Source organism: Dioscorea cayenensis, chromosome 18, assembly GCF_009730915.1.
Source record: "Dioscorea cayenensis subsp. rotundata cultivar TDr96_F1 chromosome 18, TDr96_F1_v2_PseudoChromosome.rev07_lg8_w22 25.fasta, whole genome shotgun sequence".
In the NCBI taxonomy this organism is placed as follows: domain Eukaryota; kingdom Viridiplantae; phylum Streptophyta; class Magnoliopsida; order Dioscoreales; family Dioscoreaceae; genus Dioscorea; species Dioscorea cayenensis.
The window spans coordinates 21,834,575-21,855,007 of record NC_052488.1 but is presented as its reverse complement, the minus strand read 5'-3'; the positions used below and the strand labels follow the sequence as shown (position 1 = coordinate 21,855,007).

The 20,433-nt window shown below is 34.1% G+C and overlaps 3 protein-coding genes and 1 non-coding gene across 5 annotated transcripts; 3 read left to right on the top strand and 1 right to left on the bottom strand.

Moving 5' to 3' along the window:
* The first annotated feature begins 316 nt into the window (after nt 1–316).
* On the top strand, nt 317–2,233 carry LOC120281641 (protein LIGHT-DEPENDENT SHORT HYPOCOTYLS 5-like). Its single transcript, XM_039288331.1, has one exon. The coding sequence runs from the start codon at nt 614–616 to the stop codon at nt 1,271–1,273; it is 660 nt and encodes a 219-aa protein (XP_039144265.1). The 5' UTR covers nt 317–613; the 3' UTR covers nt 1,274–2,233.
* A 7,942-nt stretch (nt 2,234–10,175) lies between these two features.
* LOC120282628 (protein TIC 56, chloroplastic) lies at nt 10,176–14,326 on the top strand. Of its 2 annotated transcripts, none has more exons than XM_039289462.1 (6): nt 10,176–11,006; nt 11,943–12,140; nt 12,361–12,643; nt 13,052–13,214; nt 13,572–13,777; nt 14,088–14,326. In XM_039289462.1, exons 1-6 carry the CDS (start codon nt 10,310–10,312, stop codon nt 14,098–14,100), a joined length of 1,560 nt encoding a protein of 519 aa, XP_039145396.1. In that variant the 5' UTR covers nt 10,176–10,309; the 3' UTR covers nt 14,101–14,326. The 2 variants fall into 2 exon arrangements, with proteins under 2 accessions (XP_039145396.1, XP_039145397.1); XM_039289463.1 differs by having other exon boundaries at nt 10,177–11,006; nt 13,572–13,783.
* A 1,008-nt stretch (nt 14,327–15,334) lies between these two features.
* Nucleotides 15,335–15,407, top strand: TRNAK-CUU. Its single transcript has one exon. It is a non-coding gene; the product is annotated as a tRNA-Lys (tRNA).
* A 1,616-nt stretch (nt 15,408–17,023) lies between these two features.
* LOC120282658 (ferritin-3, chloroplastic-like) lies at nt 17,024–19,870 on the bottom strand. The gene is made up of 8 exons (XM_039289498.1): nt 19,484–19,870; nt 18,868–18,951; nt 18,717–18,777; nt 18,510–18,597; nt 17,717–17,778; nt 17,564–17,629; nt 17,405–17,468; nt 17,024–17,319 (listed from the first exon to the last, which is right to left on the bottom strand). Exons 1-8 carry the CDS (start codon nt 19,786–19,788, stop codon nt 17,270–17,272), a joined length of 780 nt encoding a protein of 259 aa, XP_039145432.1. The 5' UTR covers nt 19,789–19,870; the 3' UTR covers nt 17,024–17,269.
* Between the last annotated feature and the right edge of the window lie 563 nt (nt 19,871–20,433).

Here is a 20,433-nt window from a genome sequence, read left to right as displayed (position 1 = left end):
AACTAAAAAGTACACAGACATAAAATTTAACATAAACAAACATTAAAATTAAAAAAAAAATTCTAAAATCTTTAAAAACACTATTAAAAAACACACCATAATCCAACTAATTAATTCCCCATAAAATTCACCAATTTGCCATATATAATCACTAAAATAATACCCTACTTAAATGAGGGTCAAAATTTCTTCCTCTTTTTTTTTAATATTATAATACTAAAATAAATTATAAAACAAAGTTTATATATGAAGTTATGAACATTGAACACACACACACACACACACACAAATGACTGAATGAATGTGTGAATGAGGGTAAATAGTAAGCAAGAAAGAATGTGAGTTTTCCTTTTGTCTATCTCCAACTCTAACTCCAAGTCTCCAACTCATCAAGTAGAAGCAGCAGCATCTAACTATTCAACAAGCGTGTGTGTTGCTGCTGCCCATCCCCAGCTCTCACATCTCCATCTTCATCTCCAATGGCGGGCCATCCCCACCTCCTCCATCACCCCCTTCCCTTTTAACCTCCTCCTTCTCCTCCTTCCTCTCTCCCCTCTCTCTCTCTCCCTTACCATGAAAAAAGATCCCTGAGTACTCCATCTCCATCTCTTCCATGGATCCTTCTCTTCCTACTCCTCCTCCTCCTCCTCCTTCTTCTTCCTCTTCTTCACAACATCAACAGCAACAGCAACAGCAACATCAACAGCAACAACAACAGCAACCAAGTAGGTACGAAGCGCAAAAAAGAAGAGATTGGAACACTTTCCAGCAATACTTGAGGAATCACAAACCACCACTAGCTCTCTCACGCTGCAGCGGAGCTCATGTCATCGAGTTCCTCAAATATCTAGACCAGTTCGGCAAAACTAAGGTTCACTCTTCTTCTTGCCCTTACTTCTCCAACCCCAACCCTCCAGCCCCTTGTTCTTGCCCTCTCCGCCAAGCCTGGGGTTCTCTCGACGCTCTCATCGGCCGTCTCCGTGCTGCTTTCGAGGAATCCGGTGGCCGTCCTGAATCCAACCCTTTTGCCGCTCGCGCTGTCCGCATCTATCTCCGTGAAGTCCGTGAAACCCAAGCTCGCGCTCGTGGCATCCCTTACGAGAAGAAGAAGCGGAAACGCCTTCCTCCTTCTTCCTCCTCCTCCGCCGCCGCCGCCACCACAACCGCCGCTTCCTCCTCTTCTGCTCCTCCTCCTCCTCTTCTTGCTACTGCTGATGCTGCTACTGCTCCAAACTCAGATGATCATCAACCTGGTGCTTCTTCTGCTTCTTGATCTCTCTCTCATTTTCTTTCTATCTCTCTCTCTCTCTCTTTGTTCTCTTTGTTTTCTTGGAATTTAATTATATAGAACTATATAATTAAAATTCACATGATCATGACTGAATGGAGATTTTCATTTTGCTCAAAAAATGTGGAACTTGCACCCCAAAAATTTCAATCTTTCTTCTCTCTTTCTAGTTTCTACATCTCCATATATGTACTGTTCATGCCTGGTCCCCATTTTTCTTCAAACTCTCAGCCAGCAGCACACGTGCACTCACTCTTCTCTTCTCTTCTCTTCTGCCATTGCTAACATCATCCCCGCATCACACAATAATATTCACTCCTTTTAATATTTATATTTATATAGTGACAGTGTTCTAGACTTACAATTGAATTATAAGTACAAATATATATAATGTGGTGTTGTTTCTTGTTGAGAAATATGAGAGAGTTAATTAATTAATCTTGAGAAGTGCTAAGTAGTATGAGAATTAATGTGGATTGAAAGAAGGGATGATAACTGATAAGATAGATAAAAGGCCGCAAACCCCCACCATGCTCAGGTCCCATCATCTTCTTTTCATTCTGTCTTCTTGGTCTCTGCCATAACTATGAACCTCTCTATTTATTGTTTGTACTGCTTACTTTCAACTTGTTGACCCCACCCTTCATCTTACTAATTTACTACTCTACTACCTGCACTTCTTCTTCTTCAACATTATATATTATTAATTACTTTCTTAATTCTTTAATTTTGTGTTATAAATATAGAGGCAAATGTTATAACAAATCATGATTTATTGAGTGAGGAAGTGAAAAGACAAGTTGGTGTGTGTGAGCTTGTGAAGATTACCTGCTGGGATTATATATATTTCATACAAATTGAGGAAATGTTATTGTTATTATTATTAGTATTTTAAAAGTTTCATTACATTCCTCAAAATTAATTTCACAACCAAATTAGAGAAATAATAATAAAAAAAACAGCTTATTATTTAGCAGCTAGATCATTGCTTAGGATACAATCAAAGTTAATTAATTAAAATCAGTGGTACGAAGGACTCAATTAATGACTTGCTTTCACATGGTACTTCCATGGCTTGTTGATTCCACTGTTTATCTACTCTTGAGAGCCTTTTTCGTTTTTTTCTTCTGTGTTTTTCCTATTTTTATTTCATCTAACTCCACGTGAATATGTACTCTTTGTTGTGCTGTAAGTAAGTACTCTTGAAACCATGCATTCTGTTCTTAATTACTAACTATTTTTCTCAATGAATTTCCTTGTTTATTGATTTAGTTTGGACTTGAAAAGCCAAAATCCAATAAAGATTGAACAACAAACAATATGATCATAATGACCATAGTGTTGCTCACTTAATTAGTCTATATTAATCTTCTCGTGTTCTTCCTCTATATATAGTGGTTAATTTGTGTTCCTAGAATTGTTACTCTTTTATTTACAGCTAGTTTTTAACATTCTCATGCATAGAAATATTTGTAGGTTATCAATCCATCTTTCTTTTTTTCAAAAAAACAAATGTACTTCTTAATTTATATATCTTAAACTAACTTAATGAAATTTAAATTCATTATATATAATATATAGCTATCTAATTAGACTATTTAACAAATGTATACTTTTATTTTTTAAAGTTTTTTTTGACTCATGGTGACTATCAGGTGGAATAGCAACTTCTTAAATATAAAATATAAGAAGGTGGTAGATGGTGTTGGTGGTATAGAGATCTAAAAATGACTCAATGATTAGCACAATCATTAATGATAAAAATTTCCATCACGCGTGGGATGATCACTTGTACGTCCTCAAATTTTTTCGAGTTTTGAACTCATTTAAGATATTTTCATTTGTTAATTAATAATAAATCATTCATGATAAGCTAGAGCATTCATTAATTCTATGATTGCACCAATTAATACACTTACATAACAAGACTCATTCCATCTTATTATATTCCAAGTGCGGTAGTCCTCACGCAATATTAATTTAGCATCACATTATAATGTTTTTAATACTCATTTGAAACTCTTTGAGTAGAAATTAAACTAGTTACTTGATTATGCATTATGAAGTACAATGATATTAATTGAGAAATATATATATATATGTATATAAAGTGATGAAGCGGTGAAAGCACGCTTAAAGTACACTGCTAATATTAATATACTTTTAATTATTTATATAATGGTTAAATCAGTATCTTGATGCATAATATATATATAAACAGGGCCACTATGAAGACAAAAGGAATAAACACTGGGACATACTCATGATAAATGTCCAAGGAATCGTACTATAAGTATGTAAAATAACAAAACATGTAGAACTTGAGGACCATCAGATGCCTTTGGATGATACTGTATATATATATTTATATATTTATATCTATATATATGGTTGCATTTTTGCAAGTGAACCTATATATATTGAACTCTAGAATAAGACTAAAATGAGAAATATAAAGAATTATATACATAAATATTAATAAGATTGAAAACAATGTTTAGATTTACATGAGGTTAATATTTATATATCGTTGTCGTTATATTGAAGGTTCTGATCTGGGAGAAACAATGAGAAAATGAAAGGCCTAAGTTGAGGTTTTGTTGGCAATATTGATCCTCAAGGACAAGCTAGGTAGCTAGCATATATATATGTAGCTTTTATTTAGATCATTTGTCATGTTAACAAGATCTAAAACAAAGTTATATTATTAAGAGAAAGCATCTCACATCAATCAATTGAAATGTATTATCAAACATGATTGATCTTTGTTTGTGCTGATTCATTTAAAGATTAGCTGCTGCTTGGTTGTCAATGGAGTGTTAAAAAAAAAGGAGAAAAAAGAAACACTCATGATCTTATTCTTTTTAAATAAATAAATAAAATAAAATAAAATAAACCACATTGATATATCAAAGTTAAAATCATCTTCATAATTAACTTAATAAAAACATGGCAAAAACAAAGGCAAGAGCAACATCAGCAAATTAAAGCTGATGTGTTTAAAGCAATCCACTAATTAACTCCTCTTCTTCTTTTTTTTTTTAATAATTATTATCTTTTTAAAGAAAGACATCAACTACATTAAAAATTAAAAATTAAAGAAAAAAAACTCAATTTTATGACTAAACATAAAAAAATTCTCACATTTTATCAGAATTGTTTCATGTAATAATTGAACTTATATTTAACTTATTATTATTATCATAAAAGGGAGTCACAAGTGCCAGCTGGCATGACACGTAAGCAAAAATGTCTTTCCCGCCAAACGTTGGCAATCATCATGATGATGGAATTATGGCGGCGAGCGCGTTGGGTGCGGCAGTAAAAATAAATAACGTGCGGGGGTAGTTTCGTCAATTCGATGATCGTACGGCAGGTGAGAAAGAGAGGTTGGGAACTTGTGGCTGGGCGAGAAATACGGGGATGATCCACGTTGGGTGGGACCCGATTCCCCCGTTTGACTCGGTGTCAACTCGGTCGCCGACATCCGGATCTCTCACCCGGATTTGACATTTGGGCCCCCACCCTTTTCTATCTCACTAATTTCTTTTTCTAGTTTTTAAAAATATACCAATTTTGATGGTTTAGCAAACTAATCTAATTTTTAATTTTAATTTTGTGAATTTTGATTGGCTATTGATGATAGAAATGTTTTAAAATTTATGAAATTAATTATGTAATTTTATATTTGTTAAAATATAATTGTTTTGTTGTAATTTAAAACTAACCAAATAAAATTCAAATTATATATATATATATATATTTTATTATATAACAAGATGAAAGTAGTAAATTTATTTATGAATTCGGCATCATGCATTTCATATGAATTGTCACATCATCAACTAAAGACATGTTAAAAGAAAAATAAATAAAAAAAATTAAATCGCAATAAATTTGAAATTCTAAGGAGTTACTAAAAATTTTTAGGTAGTATCTGAATGAATGATTATCATGATTTTAAAGTTTATCGGAATTCTCGACTTAACATCTTTGCCGACAAAAACTGGTTGTATTTATAATTTTTAATTATGATTTTGAAATACTAAAAAAATAAAATGCGAGTTTTATTAATAATTGATCATCGGACTTTTTTTTTATTGTCTTTAATTAAGTGATGAGGAGGGCTAATACAGCAAAAGAATTTGTTCTCCCCAAGAGAGCATGATGATTTGAACCTTCACTTTTTCAGGTGGCCGTTTTTAGTGCAAAGATGTCAAATTTTTACATCATTTTTGGATCCATTTCATGGACTTTTTATGTTCAGATACTTGTGATTAAAGATTTTGGAGCTTGGGAAATTTGTTCTTCATGTCACACAATCCAATGTTTATTCTCATTTTCTTTTTCTTTTTTTTTTTAACAATGTTCTTTATTTAATCATAAGTACCATCAGTTATTTCACAAATCTCAAGAGTAAAAAGGTCGGGAAAGATTAATCTAAACGGTCGTAACACCAATTCGTTTTCATAAATAATTTTTTTAAAAAAAATTAAATATATAATATGAATGGGATCTATATATATACCTTGAAGCTTAAACTTAAAAATGCCTAAATTAGAATCCTTGATGAAAACCATCAACCGAAAAAATAAGTTATTTTACTCTTCACCACTATATATATTCGGTGACTAGACTCTAATTGTGCATTCAGGCTAAGTGGTTGATTTTTTTTAGTAATATTAACATCACTTCAGAGGAATGATCAAAATTCTTGTAATTTTCTCTTGGATGTCCACTTCAATTCTTTTGTTTTGTTTGACCTAATTTCACCAGCAGTGGATTTTGACACATTTTGTATATTTTATCTCCAATTTTATGTAGCTTATAATTTTTTTTAATCACGGATGATATGTGATTTTTTTTAATTGACACTTTTTCATGGAATTTTTAGTGATTAGTTTTATAAAATTAATATTTTAAAATTTGCCTAAAAAATGCCTTAGATGGTATTTTTTTTTTTTCCATTTCATTCATTTTATATAATTCTGTGTCCCAAAAATTAATCAAACTTGTGCGTGTGTATTTATTTATTTATTGTTAAAATGCTTAAAACCATTTTTTTTAAAACACCAAAATCATTATTTTCAAATCAACAAAGTAATAAATCAAAAGTCATACAAACACCATAAGCTTAGTCAAAATCATCAAATAAATGTTTTCCTCACAAAGCATGTACACACATATATATTAATATATATGTATATATTGCGCCGAAAATAAAGATGGAATTCAAAAGGAGCTAAGCTAGTCAATGAGGTAAGCTAACATATTGCATGATAAGGTGACAGGGAACAAGCCATGGTACCAAGTGAGACATTTCATCAAATAGAGGCCAGAGTCAAGCATTAACTTGTCCCCTTGATAAGAAATAAATAATAAATAAATAATTTAAATTACAAAAAGGACATGGTTAAAAACAAAGGAATGACGATGACACACTTGAGAACCAATAATGAAAAGATTAACAGTAAAATACTGCAGGTGTTATTGTAACAGTTGTCGGTGCATTCATGCATGCATGCAATGCATGGATTATTATTATTATTATAGGTTTAATTAATAGGATGGAGAAAAGAAAGATCCCTGACTTGGTGTGCCATCTCACCTGAAACAAAACAAAAGGGTATTCATTTTCATTCAATGTCTTATCTCAATTGAATTGAGGTGACAAGCAAAGAATTAATGAATTCCGAGCCTTCAGATCAAGGACAAGATGCACGTAGGCTTATTACTCTTGGTTAGATCCCGGATGGATGCCCACCTTCTTTATATTTCTGTTGTATTTTTCTATGTGGCGTTATTATGGAGTTTTCTATTTTAATATATGTTGTGATTTATCTATTATTACAAAAAATAAAACACTATAATACAATAAAAGGATAAAATCAAAGTGTTTTTTTAATAAATAAAACATTAATTTATTTTAAAAAAATACAGTAGAGTAAAACATATGAAAAAACTATAAATATGGTAGAACAACACAAAAACAAACTAATGACTAGAGGATTCTGTAAAGAAATACTTTTTCGAGGTGATGATTAATCAGGAGTGAATTGATGGATAAATGGGTACTTCGATATTTGGACTAGAGGTGTTAGATGTTTTTATTGAATCTATTGTTAAGGGTAATTAGTTAACCGAGACTATTGGTAAAATAACAAATAATTATGTGTTCATATATAAGAATACAGATCCCTTACAACATAAAATTGATCTACATTCATTATGAATGTATATTGTCTTGTCCAAATAACCTTGACAGTAATATATCTTAATGGTTTTTCTTTTTTTCTTCCCCGTGATACAGTGTTTTTTTTTTCTTTGCTAATTATAATGTGTGTAATGTAAAAGATTTATATCATGGAGCGATTCATGGTAGCGTAGAAGGAAAGAAAACTGGAGTTAGGTACTAATTATTTTTTATTTTGCTGATATAGCTCTTGCAAGCCATCTCTTTCATCACAATATTTCAAGGATATTATTATTATTATTATTATTATTATTATTATTATTATTACTACTACTGTCCACATTCCTTGGACTAAGATTTAAATCTCTTTAGGGTCATCTGGGACACTTTTGATTAAGATATAAATCTCATGGTGTCCTTTGGGCCTGGAAGATGCTTGCTTATTTGGTTGATTTTTTTTTTTAAAAAAAATATATGAATCAAATCACAATCATTATTTTCTTATATATATAGCGTAAAAAATTTAGGGTTATATATCATAGCTTTATAAATCGGTTCTCCATGAGCACCGTCATTGGTGAGTTAATAATAGGAAATTTCACATCCATGATGAAGCAAACTCTCGTTCACAACAAACTAGACAAACTAGAGAGATTGATGGCTACTTTTGGCACATTGTGAAAACATATATAAAATCCTCTCATATATATATATAAGGTGAGAGTATAGTGGTTTGTTAAGTTTACTTCATACATATACACATTTCTGCCATACGTTTTGTCACATTTCATCAACAAAAACAGAAAAATCTCATTCTGCACATAAATAACTTTTTAAAATGCATTTTTGATCTTTTAAATTAGCACCCAACTCATAACCTAAAAACTCAATGAGATTAAGGTGTTAGAAAGACTAGCTTATTCGAATACAACTTTTGCTGGACAATATATTATTTTTCTTTGATAATTAACATGTGCTTTTATTATTATTATTTTATAGGTTTAATAATCAGGGTTTAACTATTGTATTATAAAAACCTAAACGATAAATTATATGAATGATGATTGTTAAAAATGGTTAGACATAACTACATAAGATTACGAGGACAAACCACAATTTGGTTTCTTTTGCAGACATGGAGGCCTGTTTGCCTGTCTGGCCTGTTAATGGCCCATTTCTTTTTGGGGAAAAGACATTTTGTGTGCATTTGGATTGGGCGTGATTGGGTGCAATAATTATATTTTGAATAATAAAAGAAAGAAAGAAACTAAATAGTTATATATATTATTTAGAAAACAAGGTGCTAACCGTAAAAGATCTAGCTAAAAAGGATACAACTGTATTTCCACAACTCATTGTGTTCTCTGCTAAGTGGTAGATACTGCGTAATATTTGTTAATGGAATGTACTTACAAAGAATATGGACACACTATTTTGTCTTTTTTAATATCCAAATGTATCGGCCATCCTCGAAGAGGTTTGGTCTATTTGGGCCACTCGTAGAACTGAACCAATAGTTGTTTTGACTTAGAAAATCTCCTCATTCATGCGGTATGGTGGAACATATTGATTAAACAAAACAACTGCAATTTCTCGTTAATAGTATCTTCTTATCTTTTGACTTTATGCAAAATTGATCATATGCTATTTGATTTGATAAATCCAGCGATGGATACTCATAAGGCTACCCTCAAGGAGTCCATCGCTACTCATAAGGCTACCCTCAAGGAGTCATTCTGAACGATCAAAAGAAATCTTAATTTAGTGCGTCCCCTACTTCCCACATTTGAAGAATTGTTGCGCGTGAGGAAGCGCGGAACTAGTGTGGCAATTCGTCGAACACTTGGTGTGCAATATCACAATACCTAGCAATCACACAATGAATGGGCAATGCAAGGATAACATACAACCAATCTCACAAGAATAAAGTAAGAGACACCAATTTAACGTGGTTCGGCTAAGAACAAGCTCTACATCCGGGGAGAAACAATGCTTCACTATATCATGGGGGATAACAAGAGTACAAGAGTATAAAAAATAGGCATAAAACCACAAGAGGATTACTAAGCTCTCAGGACTAGCCTTTACCTCAAAAACAAGGGTCTTACCTTGCTTTTAATGAGATTAAGCGAGAACAAGAGCTCTCCTCTACACCACTCTTTTTCACTCTCCAAATACAAGAGAACTCACCCTCTCTATCTTTCTCTTTTTCTCATTACACAACACCCAACAAACATAACCCTATATAAACAATAGAAGCAATCTGCAGATCATGGATTAAAAGAGATCAAGATTTTGGCTTCATCACAAGGATATCAAGCCAATATTTAACAAGAACCAAGTAGCTTATCAAGTGATCCTCCCTGACTAGACTTTTACAGTTAACTTTTGATGCAATAATCTTCAATTGTTTTCGATTATCGTTTGTGTTTTATCACCTCCATCTCTAGTGAACGTTTTGTTTTTCTGTGTTAGTATGTCTCTTTTGATCTTTTGGATTGGTTTTTTTTTTTCACATTTATATATAAAAAACAGTTATATTTTATTTTGCATGTCCATAATTCAGATATTTCATGTGGTTATTTCGGATTCGGATCTTACTGGGCATGGTTTAAAAGTGATCCGATAAGAAGGGCACAAAACGGGTTATCGGGTTTTCTCTTTGATCCGAAAAACTTCACGGGTAACCCACTAACCCGTTTACAAGCAAGGTCCTTACAGTGTTCCGGCGAGGCAGTAGACCAGGGTTCGTCTCCCTCACTTCGCTCCCGCACTAGTCCGTCTCTCTTATCCTCTTCGATCGCCGCCGACCTCCATTTTCTCCATCAATGGCGTCCATGAATCTTGGCTGGTTCGGCGATAACTGGTTCTCCAAACCACCGAAACCCGTCCCCGCCGTGCCGTCCTTCGCTTTCATCGGTAGCCGTAATTTATCCTCCAAAAACACCACCCAAAACCCTAATCCCAACCCCTCGATCTCCTCCTCATCCTCTTCCTCACCTCCGACACCGGAGGAGCCTAAGGGCCCTCTCACTGAGATGCTGGAGCAGTTATGGTGGGAGTGCGAGCACCGCCCTGACTACCGGCACACGCCTGAGGTGGAACGCATCATCACCGAGGACCCGTTCATAGTTAAGAAGGAAAACCCTACCCAGGAGGAGATCGAGGAGAACAAACAGTGGTGGGATGGCTTCAATAGCAGCCCTGTTGTTCAATTCCTCCGCCGCGCTGAGAAGATTGCTGACATAATGAATGAGATGGAGCTCAAGGAGAACGAGCACCCGTACCGGTGGGAGGATAGGAAGTTGTGGAAGAAGCTGCCGCATGTCCCGGGGCTCGATGGCCGGCCAATGCCGAGGAAGGCAATCAAGACCAAGAAGGAATCCGACGACAAGTTTTGGGATTGGGCAAGGCAGTTCTTTTTTGGGTTATGGGGATTCCGGCAGCGGTCTTACCCTCCCGGCCGCCCCATTGACGTTGCGCAGGCCATTGGGTATAAAAGGCTGGAGAAGCGATATTACGACTGTGAGTTTGAATTTTCTCATTCTATCACTTTATGCGGATGAAAAACATGAATTTTAGGATCAATTATATGTCTGGATTTTCTTTTTCTTTCAATGCATGATGATAGTGATAAGAGTCACTAGCCGTGAAAACTTAATGACTCAAACTTGTGGCGATGTTAACTGTTTATCCTTGAATTTGCATTTTTATTAGGTATCTGAATGACAAACAAACAATCATTTTATTTGGAAAACTGCTAATATATTTGAGATGTTGCTGCATATGCCCCATATATGCACTTTAAACCTGATCAAGATGTAGCATGTTAATAGGACAATGTATGGTACCTCTCGGGAATACTGCTGAGCATCAATTTGGATAGCCTGATAAGTGAAGAGGACAAGGTTTTCCGAATCTCCATTGAAGGAAAAAAACTGTATTAGTTGCTGCTATATGATGTTCTTGAAACTGGTTAGTCATTATAAGACTCTGAAGTTGGAAATAGCTTGTGTTGGTTGAAGTTCAAATGCAAATTTTATCAACTAGTGCTGCGAATTTATTTTTTCTCTTGTAAGGGGTCCTTACCTTCTCAGCTTGAGTACCTACCCTTCAAATTATCTGCTTTGTTTGGGGATTTATATCAATGTCATGTTATTCATCACCTTAACGCTACTAAGCCTTCCTTTGAGACTATTTTTTCTTGTTAACAGTGTGTCCTGTTGTGATGACTACGTTCTTCTGCAACTTCATCTATGTATCTAATAATTGTTCTTGATTTCTTTAATCATTTTGAGTTTGCATAAGGACAAAAATATAATGGTTTAGTCCATGTGAGAGATAAAGTTTATGGTTGTCTTTCCTTCTTGTGGTGGCTATCGTTTGTTTTCATGATTGTTACACAATTTGCGTTTTCTTTTTCCTTGCCTTTGTTCCTAATTATCACTTATCAATTTGTAGTTATAATGAGAAGTGGTGGCTGGTACTACAAAGATCGCCTAGGACGTACAAGAGGACCATTGGAGCTTATCACTCTTAAGACTGCCTGGGCTGGCGGGATAATTGATACACACACTTTCATTTGGGGTGAAGACATGGATGAATGGGCACCCATTGGAATGGTTTACGGCTTAGAAAAAGCAATTGCTACCTGGGAAGGTTTGTTCATTTTCAATCAAAGTTGCCTATCTTCCACCAATGAATGGTTCCTTGTTTGAGTCTTGAATGATCATGCAGATTTTCATGCTATTGTTGGGCTTGAGTCAATCTTCAACATCTTTGACCATTGTTGTATTTTGATAGATTGATCGATTGCTAGCTTAGTGATGATAAAAGAGCAGCCTTATATATGATTGCTAATGCTTCGTTTAATTTACAGTCAGACTAGGTGCTGCTGCAACAGCTTTCCTTCATAAGCTACAGAAGGGCATACCACCTTGGAAACCTCTTAAGGGCTTTGAGTGGAAAACATATAAACAGTTGCAGGATGAAGCCATCGAAAGCAAGAAGCGAGACATGGCTGTTCTTGCAGCAAATGGTGGAATTTGGCCTGGTGTAAGGACTCCCAGCCATGCATTATTTCTTTGGGCCAGTGGATCTGAACTGACCTCAATTTTGGAAGCTGACTTTATGCCAAACAAATACATCTCCAAAGAGCTAAGGTTAGATTCATCAAATGTTGCTTTATTCTTTTCAATAAAGTCACTTTCTTCTACTATTCGTGAGTATATTAAGATACGGGAAGGGTAACCCAGTCCATCTATTTTGCAGCTTAATGTGTATTGATAGTTCATCTATAGGAACCTATGATAGATGTTTTATAAGTTAAATTAAGGGTGTGATCATGGCTTTTGTAAGTTCAATTAGCTAAGACAATAATATGATTTTTTAAATATTTCAATTAAATTGATTTCTTTTTCCTACGGATGGTGTTTCAGATCTCAGTCTGCTATAAATATTTATCTTTATGTCTCCTTCCCTTTCTATTATTTTATCAATCTTTTTTTTAAATTTTATGTTACCTCCAGCCGTCTAATTAGAGATAATTTATGGATTCTTTATTTCGGCAGGTACCGCCTTGCAAAAATCATCCCAAACTTAAGGCCCTGGGAGGTTCTTAGCATAGAACAAGCCATGGATCTAATAACATGTGAAGGCGAGTGGTTCCGCGAGCCTCTTGGTTCCTTCACAACAGGCCCTCCGTACATCCAACGTTGGAACAAGGATGTTAAGGTAATACAACTCATACATGAATCACTTAATTATGATTCAACTTTGACATTTTTAAAATTAGTAACCTTCGATTTACTAAATTTACAATCTGTGTGGTACTATTATAATTTTATTTTCCGCCGATAGTGTCAATTAGTTGAGTGAAAGACATTCTTTGGTCAAATTGATTCTTCATTTTTTGTCTACCATTAGAGATCGCAAGTGCACAACTATTGTGGGAGCACTCCTTCCATCTCAAAATAAATTGAAAGAGCATAATGATCTCATGATGATGATGCTTCGCTTCATTAACTAAGGGAAAGTGTGATGCATATAAAATCCTCCTCACTGTGAATTGTGTTCTGTAAAATTGTGCAGAGAATGTTCAGAATTTTCTCCAACCTGAGCTACAGAGTATACAACAAATTGGAGCGAACAATTCCTGGTTTTGATGTAGTGATGCAGAAAGTGAAGGCTGATACAGATACAAGGGATGCAAGGCGGAAGGAGAGAAGAGCTGCACAAAAACGGGCTGAGAAAGAGGCTGCCATCTATGGTCGTCGGATGTCATCTGACAATCCCAAGTAAAAGTACATATGCACTCCTTTATTTTCATTAACTTTCTCGCTTCAGATATACCCAAATTTATAACTTCTTTCCTTGTTCTTCTGAAATTAAAGCTCTGACCAGTAGTGACACATCTATATGCTAGAAGTCACCTAGAACTTTTCTGTCTGTAATATTTATGGAGAACCAGTAGCTTAATATCGAAAAAAATTCTGAGTTCGTTGTGCTAGAATACATTCCGGTTCTAATTAAATGATCACTGCATCCTATATATATATATATATATATCATTATTTATCATCTTGAAACCTTTTCTTGATGCTGTAGTGATGGAAGTTGAAACCGCGGCACAATTATTTCTCAAACAAGGCTAGTTTGACACACATTCTGCTTCAATGGGCAGTACTTTCTCAGCAAGCATCCAGTTTATCTCAGCAGTGCATCTGACAGACTTGTTAAAAAAAAAAGTCATTTTTGTATCCAGGCAATGATTTCCTTGTTATCTTATCACTTTGACATCAAATTTAAACTGCATGTTCATTAGTTGATCATACCAAAGAATGGCTGTTTTTGACATTGTGACCTGATGTTTTCATCCTAATTTGTATGTCCCCAATTAATCAATACAAGTTGCCATGTTCTGAAATGTTTATCATCCATAAGAGAGCAAACCATTCTCATTCAAAGCCCATTAGAAATTTGTTTTATTTTTATTTTCCCAGGAAATGATAAAACAAAATGACAGTGATGTTTATGAAGTGGCGATGCAGCAGCAGCTCAGGGTGTCAGAATCCATAGCACATATGGCTTTTAGAGGAGAACGTCCTTGAGAGATGCATGCTTGTATGCAATCTTCGTTGTTATGGCACGGTGCGTCTATGAACAAACAGCTTTCGCCTACTTGCTGCACTCTATGCTCTGAAGAATATCATAAAATATATTGTGAATAAAAACAAGCTTTAGCCAACCTCCCTATTTATTATTATTATTATTTTTTTATATAAAAAAAATAAAAAAGAAAAGGTGTTTGGATTGACTCCATTTAACGTTTGGGATTGTGTAGTGTTTTGAAAAGAATGGCTAAGAAAATGAGCAGAAAAGCAAATGAGAAGTTGACATAAAACTTTCCAATAATTGCCCCTGATAAGAAGGAGAATGACGATGGTGATAAAAATACTAACCAGAAGAGTGGGCTGAGTAAACGAAGGTGAAGAGGAGGGCAAGTCCGATGAGAGGCATGAAACGATTGAATGCCATCTTGGATTGTGTTGAAAATTTTAAAATATCTCTAAATGATATATATATATATGCATTTCTTCTCATTATCTTTTCACTGTATCTCATTCAATTTGAAATTAAAATATTGCTGTATATTGTAGTGTGAAACAGGAAGTATTTCAATGAGCATATCAGAGGCCTCGATTGTGGGGATTTGGTTCTTTAATTTTAGATTTTTTTAAGTAAATGAATGGTATAGTAGTACATCCACCTGGCTTATTATTATTTTAATTAAATTTCTACTTTACCATCATAAAATACAAAAGATAAATTCATCAACGAGCACAATAACACAAGCCCGTCTAGCTCAGTTGGTAGAGCGCAAGGCTCTTAACCTTGTGGTCGTGGGTTCGAGCCCCACGGTGGGCGAGTGATTCCCTTAATTTATTTTTCTTGCTCCAACTGCACCTTAATCAAATTTTCTTTTGTTGATAATCTTGCTTGAATTTCAATATATACGCAAGAGAAATATCCAAAAACCAATGATTTAAAAACCGGACCGGCCGGTTCAACCGGGAACCGGCCGGTAAACCGGTCCGGTTAGTAATATATACTACAAAAGAATCGGACCGGCCGGTTCAACCGGTGAACCGGTTGGACCGGACCGGTTAATTTATTAATTTAATTAATTTATTTTATAATTAAAAACTTATATCAACTTAATAAACTAATTAACTCCGTCCAAATTTTAAAAAGACAAAAAGTCAAAAAAATAAAAAACAAAATGCATAAAAAATATCAATATATTATAATTTGTTATTATTAATTTATTATGATTAACTTATAATTTTACACTAATCAATAATTAAACTCATTAAAATTAAAGTGTTAAACCAAATATTTGAACGGTTTGGTTTTAATTTTTTAATCATTATTGTTGTTGTTGTATACTTGTAGACTTATATTTTATTTAATTCTTTATTTTTCAATATTTGTTGTATAGTTGTATTTTTGTATATTTGTATTTTGAAAATTTTAATTTTATGTAAAGTTAAAACTTTATGACCTTATAAAGGTAATTTAAATTTGCAATATGTAATTTTGTATCTTTTTTTATTATTTTTTCTTTATTTTTGAAATTATTTTTTACTTATTTTTAATGTTTTTTAAATTTTTAAATATTTATTTATTTGAAAAAATTAAATCCGGTTGAACCGGCCGGTTCAACCGGTTCAACCGGTTGGACCGGAACCGGTTGCTTAACCGGTTCGATAACCGGTCCGGTTATTAAAACATTGCCAAAAACATGTTTTTTCAAAATATAGAATTGTCTTGTCAACAATTATGGCCAACTTGATTGGTAAAGTGCGGAAAAACGTTCAAATAGAAAACTAAATTTCTATCTCGGGTGGCAGACTAACATTAGTGAATTCTGTTCTTTCTTCCATCTTCATACTAGAAGAAAGGACTTCCTATGGTCTGGACTAGACATTGATTATCTTAGGCCTTGACTAGCAAACTGTACACCACGTGATCAGGGGACTGGGGAATCCTGAATTTAACTCCGCGCTCCTAGCTCCTAAAGCTAAAGGACCAAGTTGGAAGACTCATCTGCTATTGCTAAGCACAGTTTGGAGTTCCTAGGTCATCACAAAGATACAAGCACAGTTTAGAGTTTCTAGGTCATCGCAAAGATACAAGTGACCCGGATTCGAGTGCACTTTAGTTGAATCTTTTCCCGTAGGGAGTGTTGGTGTGCTCTTTGTTATCATTTTTCTTTGTATTTTACTATTGTTAAGTGAACTGAGTTATTTTATTTGTACTTTTCTATTTTCTAATGCATGTGGTTCAACAATTTTTTTTTAAAAAAAATAGAATTTGTTTGTTTTTTTATAGGAAAGATAAAAAGATTGAAATGAATTTTTTTTTGACTCATTTTAGTTTGCAAGTAGTTTTTTATTTATGGGATACATGTGAACAAACCACAATCTTAAATCATTGCTGAGGAAATCAAATCCTTATTTGTGTCTCACTTAAAAGAAAAATGAATAATCACTCTTTTATTGCAAAGGCCGGTAAATAGCAGGACAAAACAACATAATCATTTTGCTCAAAACAAAAAGGTTCAAATTCTGGTAGATTAAACTTCTGGTTCACAATTTGATTCATAGTTATTTCTTCTCATTAGACGGCAAGAAAACACAGACTCTCACTGCCCTCAAGGCCAACAAAAGCTACACATAATTAAAAACTCTCTCAACAAAGCAACAACACAAAGCAAATGAAGAGCCTCAAGCAGCAGCCCCTTCATGAAGAAGCATCTGATCAAACTGCCATACACCTACAAGACCATTACCAAACTTGAAGCTCATTGAAGATAGAATATAGCAAATCAAAGTAAAAAATCAATTTTATCTGTTTGTTACCATGTCCTTTGCCCACCCTTCTCAATTGTGCAACATATTCAGAAATCTTCTTTATAGCTTCCACCTGGTTGACAAAATAATGAGTTATAAATATTCTTGTATGCAAATTAAACTCATTAGTGTGTATAGATAAATAGATAGAAAGATCTCTTGACTTACTTGCTCTCCTAGGAACTCACTCTCAACAAAGTCTGACAGCTGAACATCATTGTTATGGGTTGCTACCTGATTGACAATGAAGAAAAGAACCATTATCTTCAATAATGAAGATGGTGTACTTTTTAATCCAAGTCAAGGATAAGGATTACTTACATTATGTAAATTAAGAAGTTTCTCGTTTGTCAACTTCTCAAGAGACAAAGCCAGCTCCATTGCTGAGATCATAGTTGAAATTTAGGTGATATAATAAAGGCTAAGCGGTACATAGAAGTCCAATCATTGATTTGTAAACAAGAATAAATTAGTCCTTATCAAGGTAATTGCTATGATAATGATATAGGTTATGGATTAATAAAGAATGGTTGATATGGATATTCATTTGAACTTGGGCTATGTCTTGAAGCGCACAGAATTGAACAAAATTGAATGAAATAAACAAAGTTTATGTGGATATGGACTGCAGATTATTGTCCACAAAAACCAACAAGACACTGACCACTTATAGTAGAACAAGAAGCTGTTCTTATCAAATACAGCACCTCAACAGTAGAATAGACAACAAGCAATTTGTGATGTAATATGTTTGTGCCCACATCAACACAGTCTAAGAACAGAGTTAATGCAAGTCAATAATTATTGAGAAGGTTCTGACAAAAAATTTTGTTCCATAATTTGTCTAATAAATTGTACTTAGGGACATCCACACAAACTCTTATGTGGTCACAACATAACTGACATGTACCCGAATAGCTATTAGCAACCATAGAATTCATACTTAAACAGTCACATTAAAAAGCAAGAATCTGAATCACACAAAGAGACAATAAAATTCTTGTTCAATAAACTGTCAGAGAAATTGCACTTACAGACACCCACACAAACTATTTATGTGGTCACAAACAAAGGCAAGTTATGGCAACCATAAAATTCATACTTAAATGCTTACCATTCAATGCATCTCCTTTCTCAGAGTCATCAAATTCGGAGGGAGGCATCATTATAGATTGGAGCTTGACTCTACCTCCACGTTTATTCTAGCCACAAGTAAAAACAAACTTATAAAATTATCTAAGTTAACAAACAACCATCCAACACACACATTTGTACATCCATTAAAGAACAAGAAGCAAGAAACACATCAATGGCTAACTACCTGGTATTCCATCAACTTCTCAGCATGTTCCCTTTCCTCAACACTGGATTCCTTAAAGAACCTGAACAAGGCCAGACCTTGGTTAAATTAATGTGTTAAGAATCAAACAATGTGGAAAACAAGTTGAGAAGAGTGAGAAGAGTGTACTTACTTAGCAAGGCCCTTTAAGGCTACATCATCACGGTCAAAGTATGCATACATTGCATGATAGACATATGAAACATTGTACTCAACACTGTGCAAGTTTAACACAAAAGAAACCATATATTAGTTACGGGAAAAAAAGCTCCTTTTTTCACAAAAATAAGAAATAGAAGTACTTCTTGTCATTAAAAAGGGCACCAAAAAGCCGTGACTTTTTATTGTGGAAATAGTCATGGATCTAATAAAAGTATAAAACCAAACCAAAACAACAGGAAACTACAGGACGATATAATAAGAAGTAAATAATATCAAAACGCATTTATCCGGGAAAAACAACTAACCCACAACAAAAATAGAAAATATTTCACAGAAAACAAAGCTCAGATCTTCAACGCATCAAATAAGAAATAAAAAAATAAATAACTGAGAAAATAGACTGAAGTAAAGGCAAACATCGAAATACTTAGAGAACTTGTGAATAAAAGGGACATATTCAAAAAAACACTCCCAGAAACTTTTCGCATCAAAAGACGAAATCTTTCATCTGAGAATCACGAAAGAAAACAAGAACTAAAAAGGAGTTTTTTTTTTTTAAAAAAAAAGAGAGCAGATCTCAAACGCACTTGATCTGGTCGTTGATTGCTGCCTCAGAGTTATTTGTGAACTTCTGCCTGGCAAGGGACTGGTCAGGCATGGAAGGAACAAGGAAGGAGCTATCCTGATTGAGCTCCTCAAAGGGCTCAAAGATAACACCGGCCATAGGCCGGCTATTATCACCGGAAACAACCATAGGAACAAAGGAAGCATTTTTCCTCTTAGAAACACCTTTGGAAATCCTCACAAAAGCGCTGAGAGAGGCCGGGGAGGCCGCAGCGCCATCGGAGGCGTGGGGTGGGAGGGAGAGAGAAGGAGAAGCCCTGAGAAGCATGGCTTTGGTGGTAGAGGCAGCGATTGAATCGAGAGATAGAGAGAAACAGAGAGGAGGAGGAGGAGGAGGCGATGGAGCAATGGAGAATGGAGGAGATGAGATTATATAAAGGCGAGAGATAGAGGTGGAGGTTAACGGGGACACGTGGAGGGTCCGGATTGAAGAGCGTGTGGAGTGCTCGTGGTGTGGATATGGCATCCCTTGAAAATATCAACTGCTTTTTTTTAATTTTAATTTTAATTTTTTTTAATCTTCTTAAATGGGATTATGGGAACTCTCAAAACAGGAGGTGTTGAAATTTAATTTTATTAAATGAATTTATATATTTGTAGATTTACAATAATATAGTACATCCTCGTTTGGACTGAGCTAAGTTAATAAAGTCATAATATATATATATATATAAATTTTTAGAAATTTGTATTTTTGACTAATTTAATCCATGTATAATTTGGGATTTATAATGTTTGGCGAACATGGCCACAAATGAATGTGGATGAATTTTTTTTTAAATAATTTTTTTTTCTCAGTGTGAAAGGAATTGTTATAAAAGAATCTTAATTATCATAAAATTTGGAAATTCCACGTGTAAACACTTTTGGTATTTAATTTGTGATTGGGACTAAAGAGAATAATAAAGTAAAT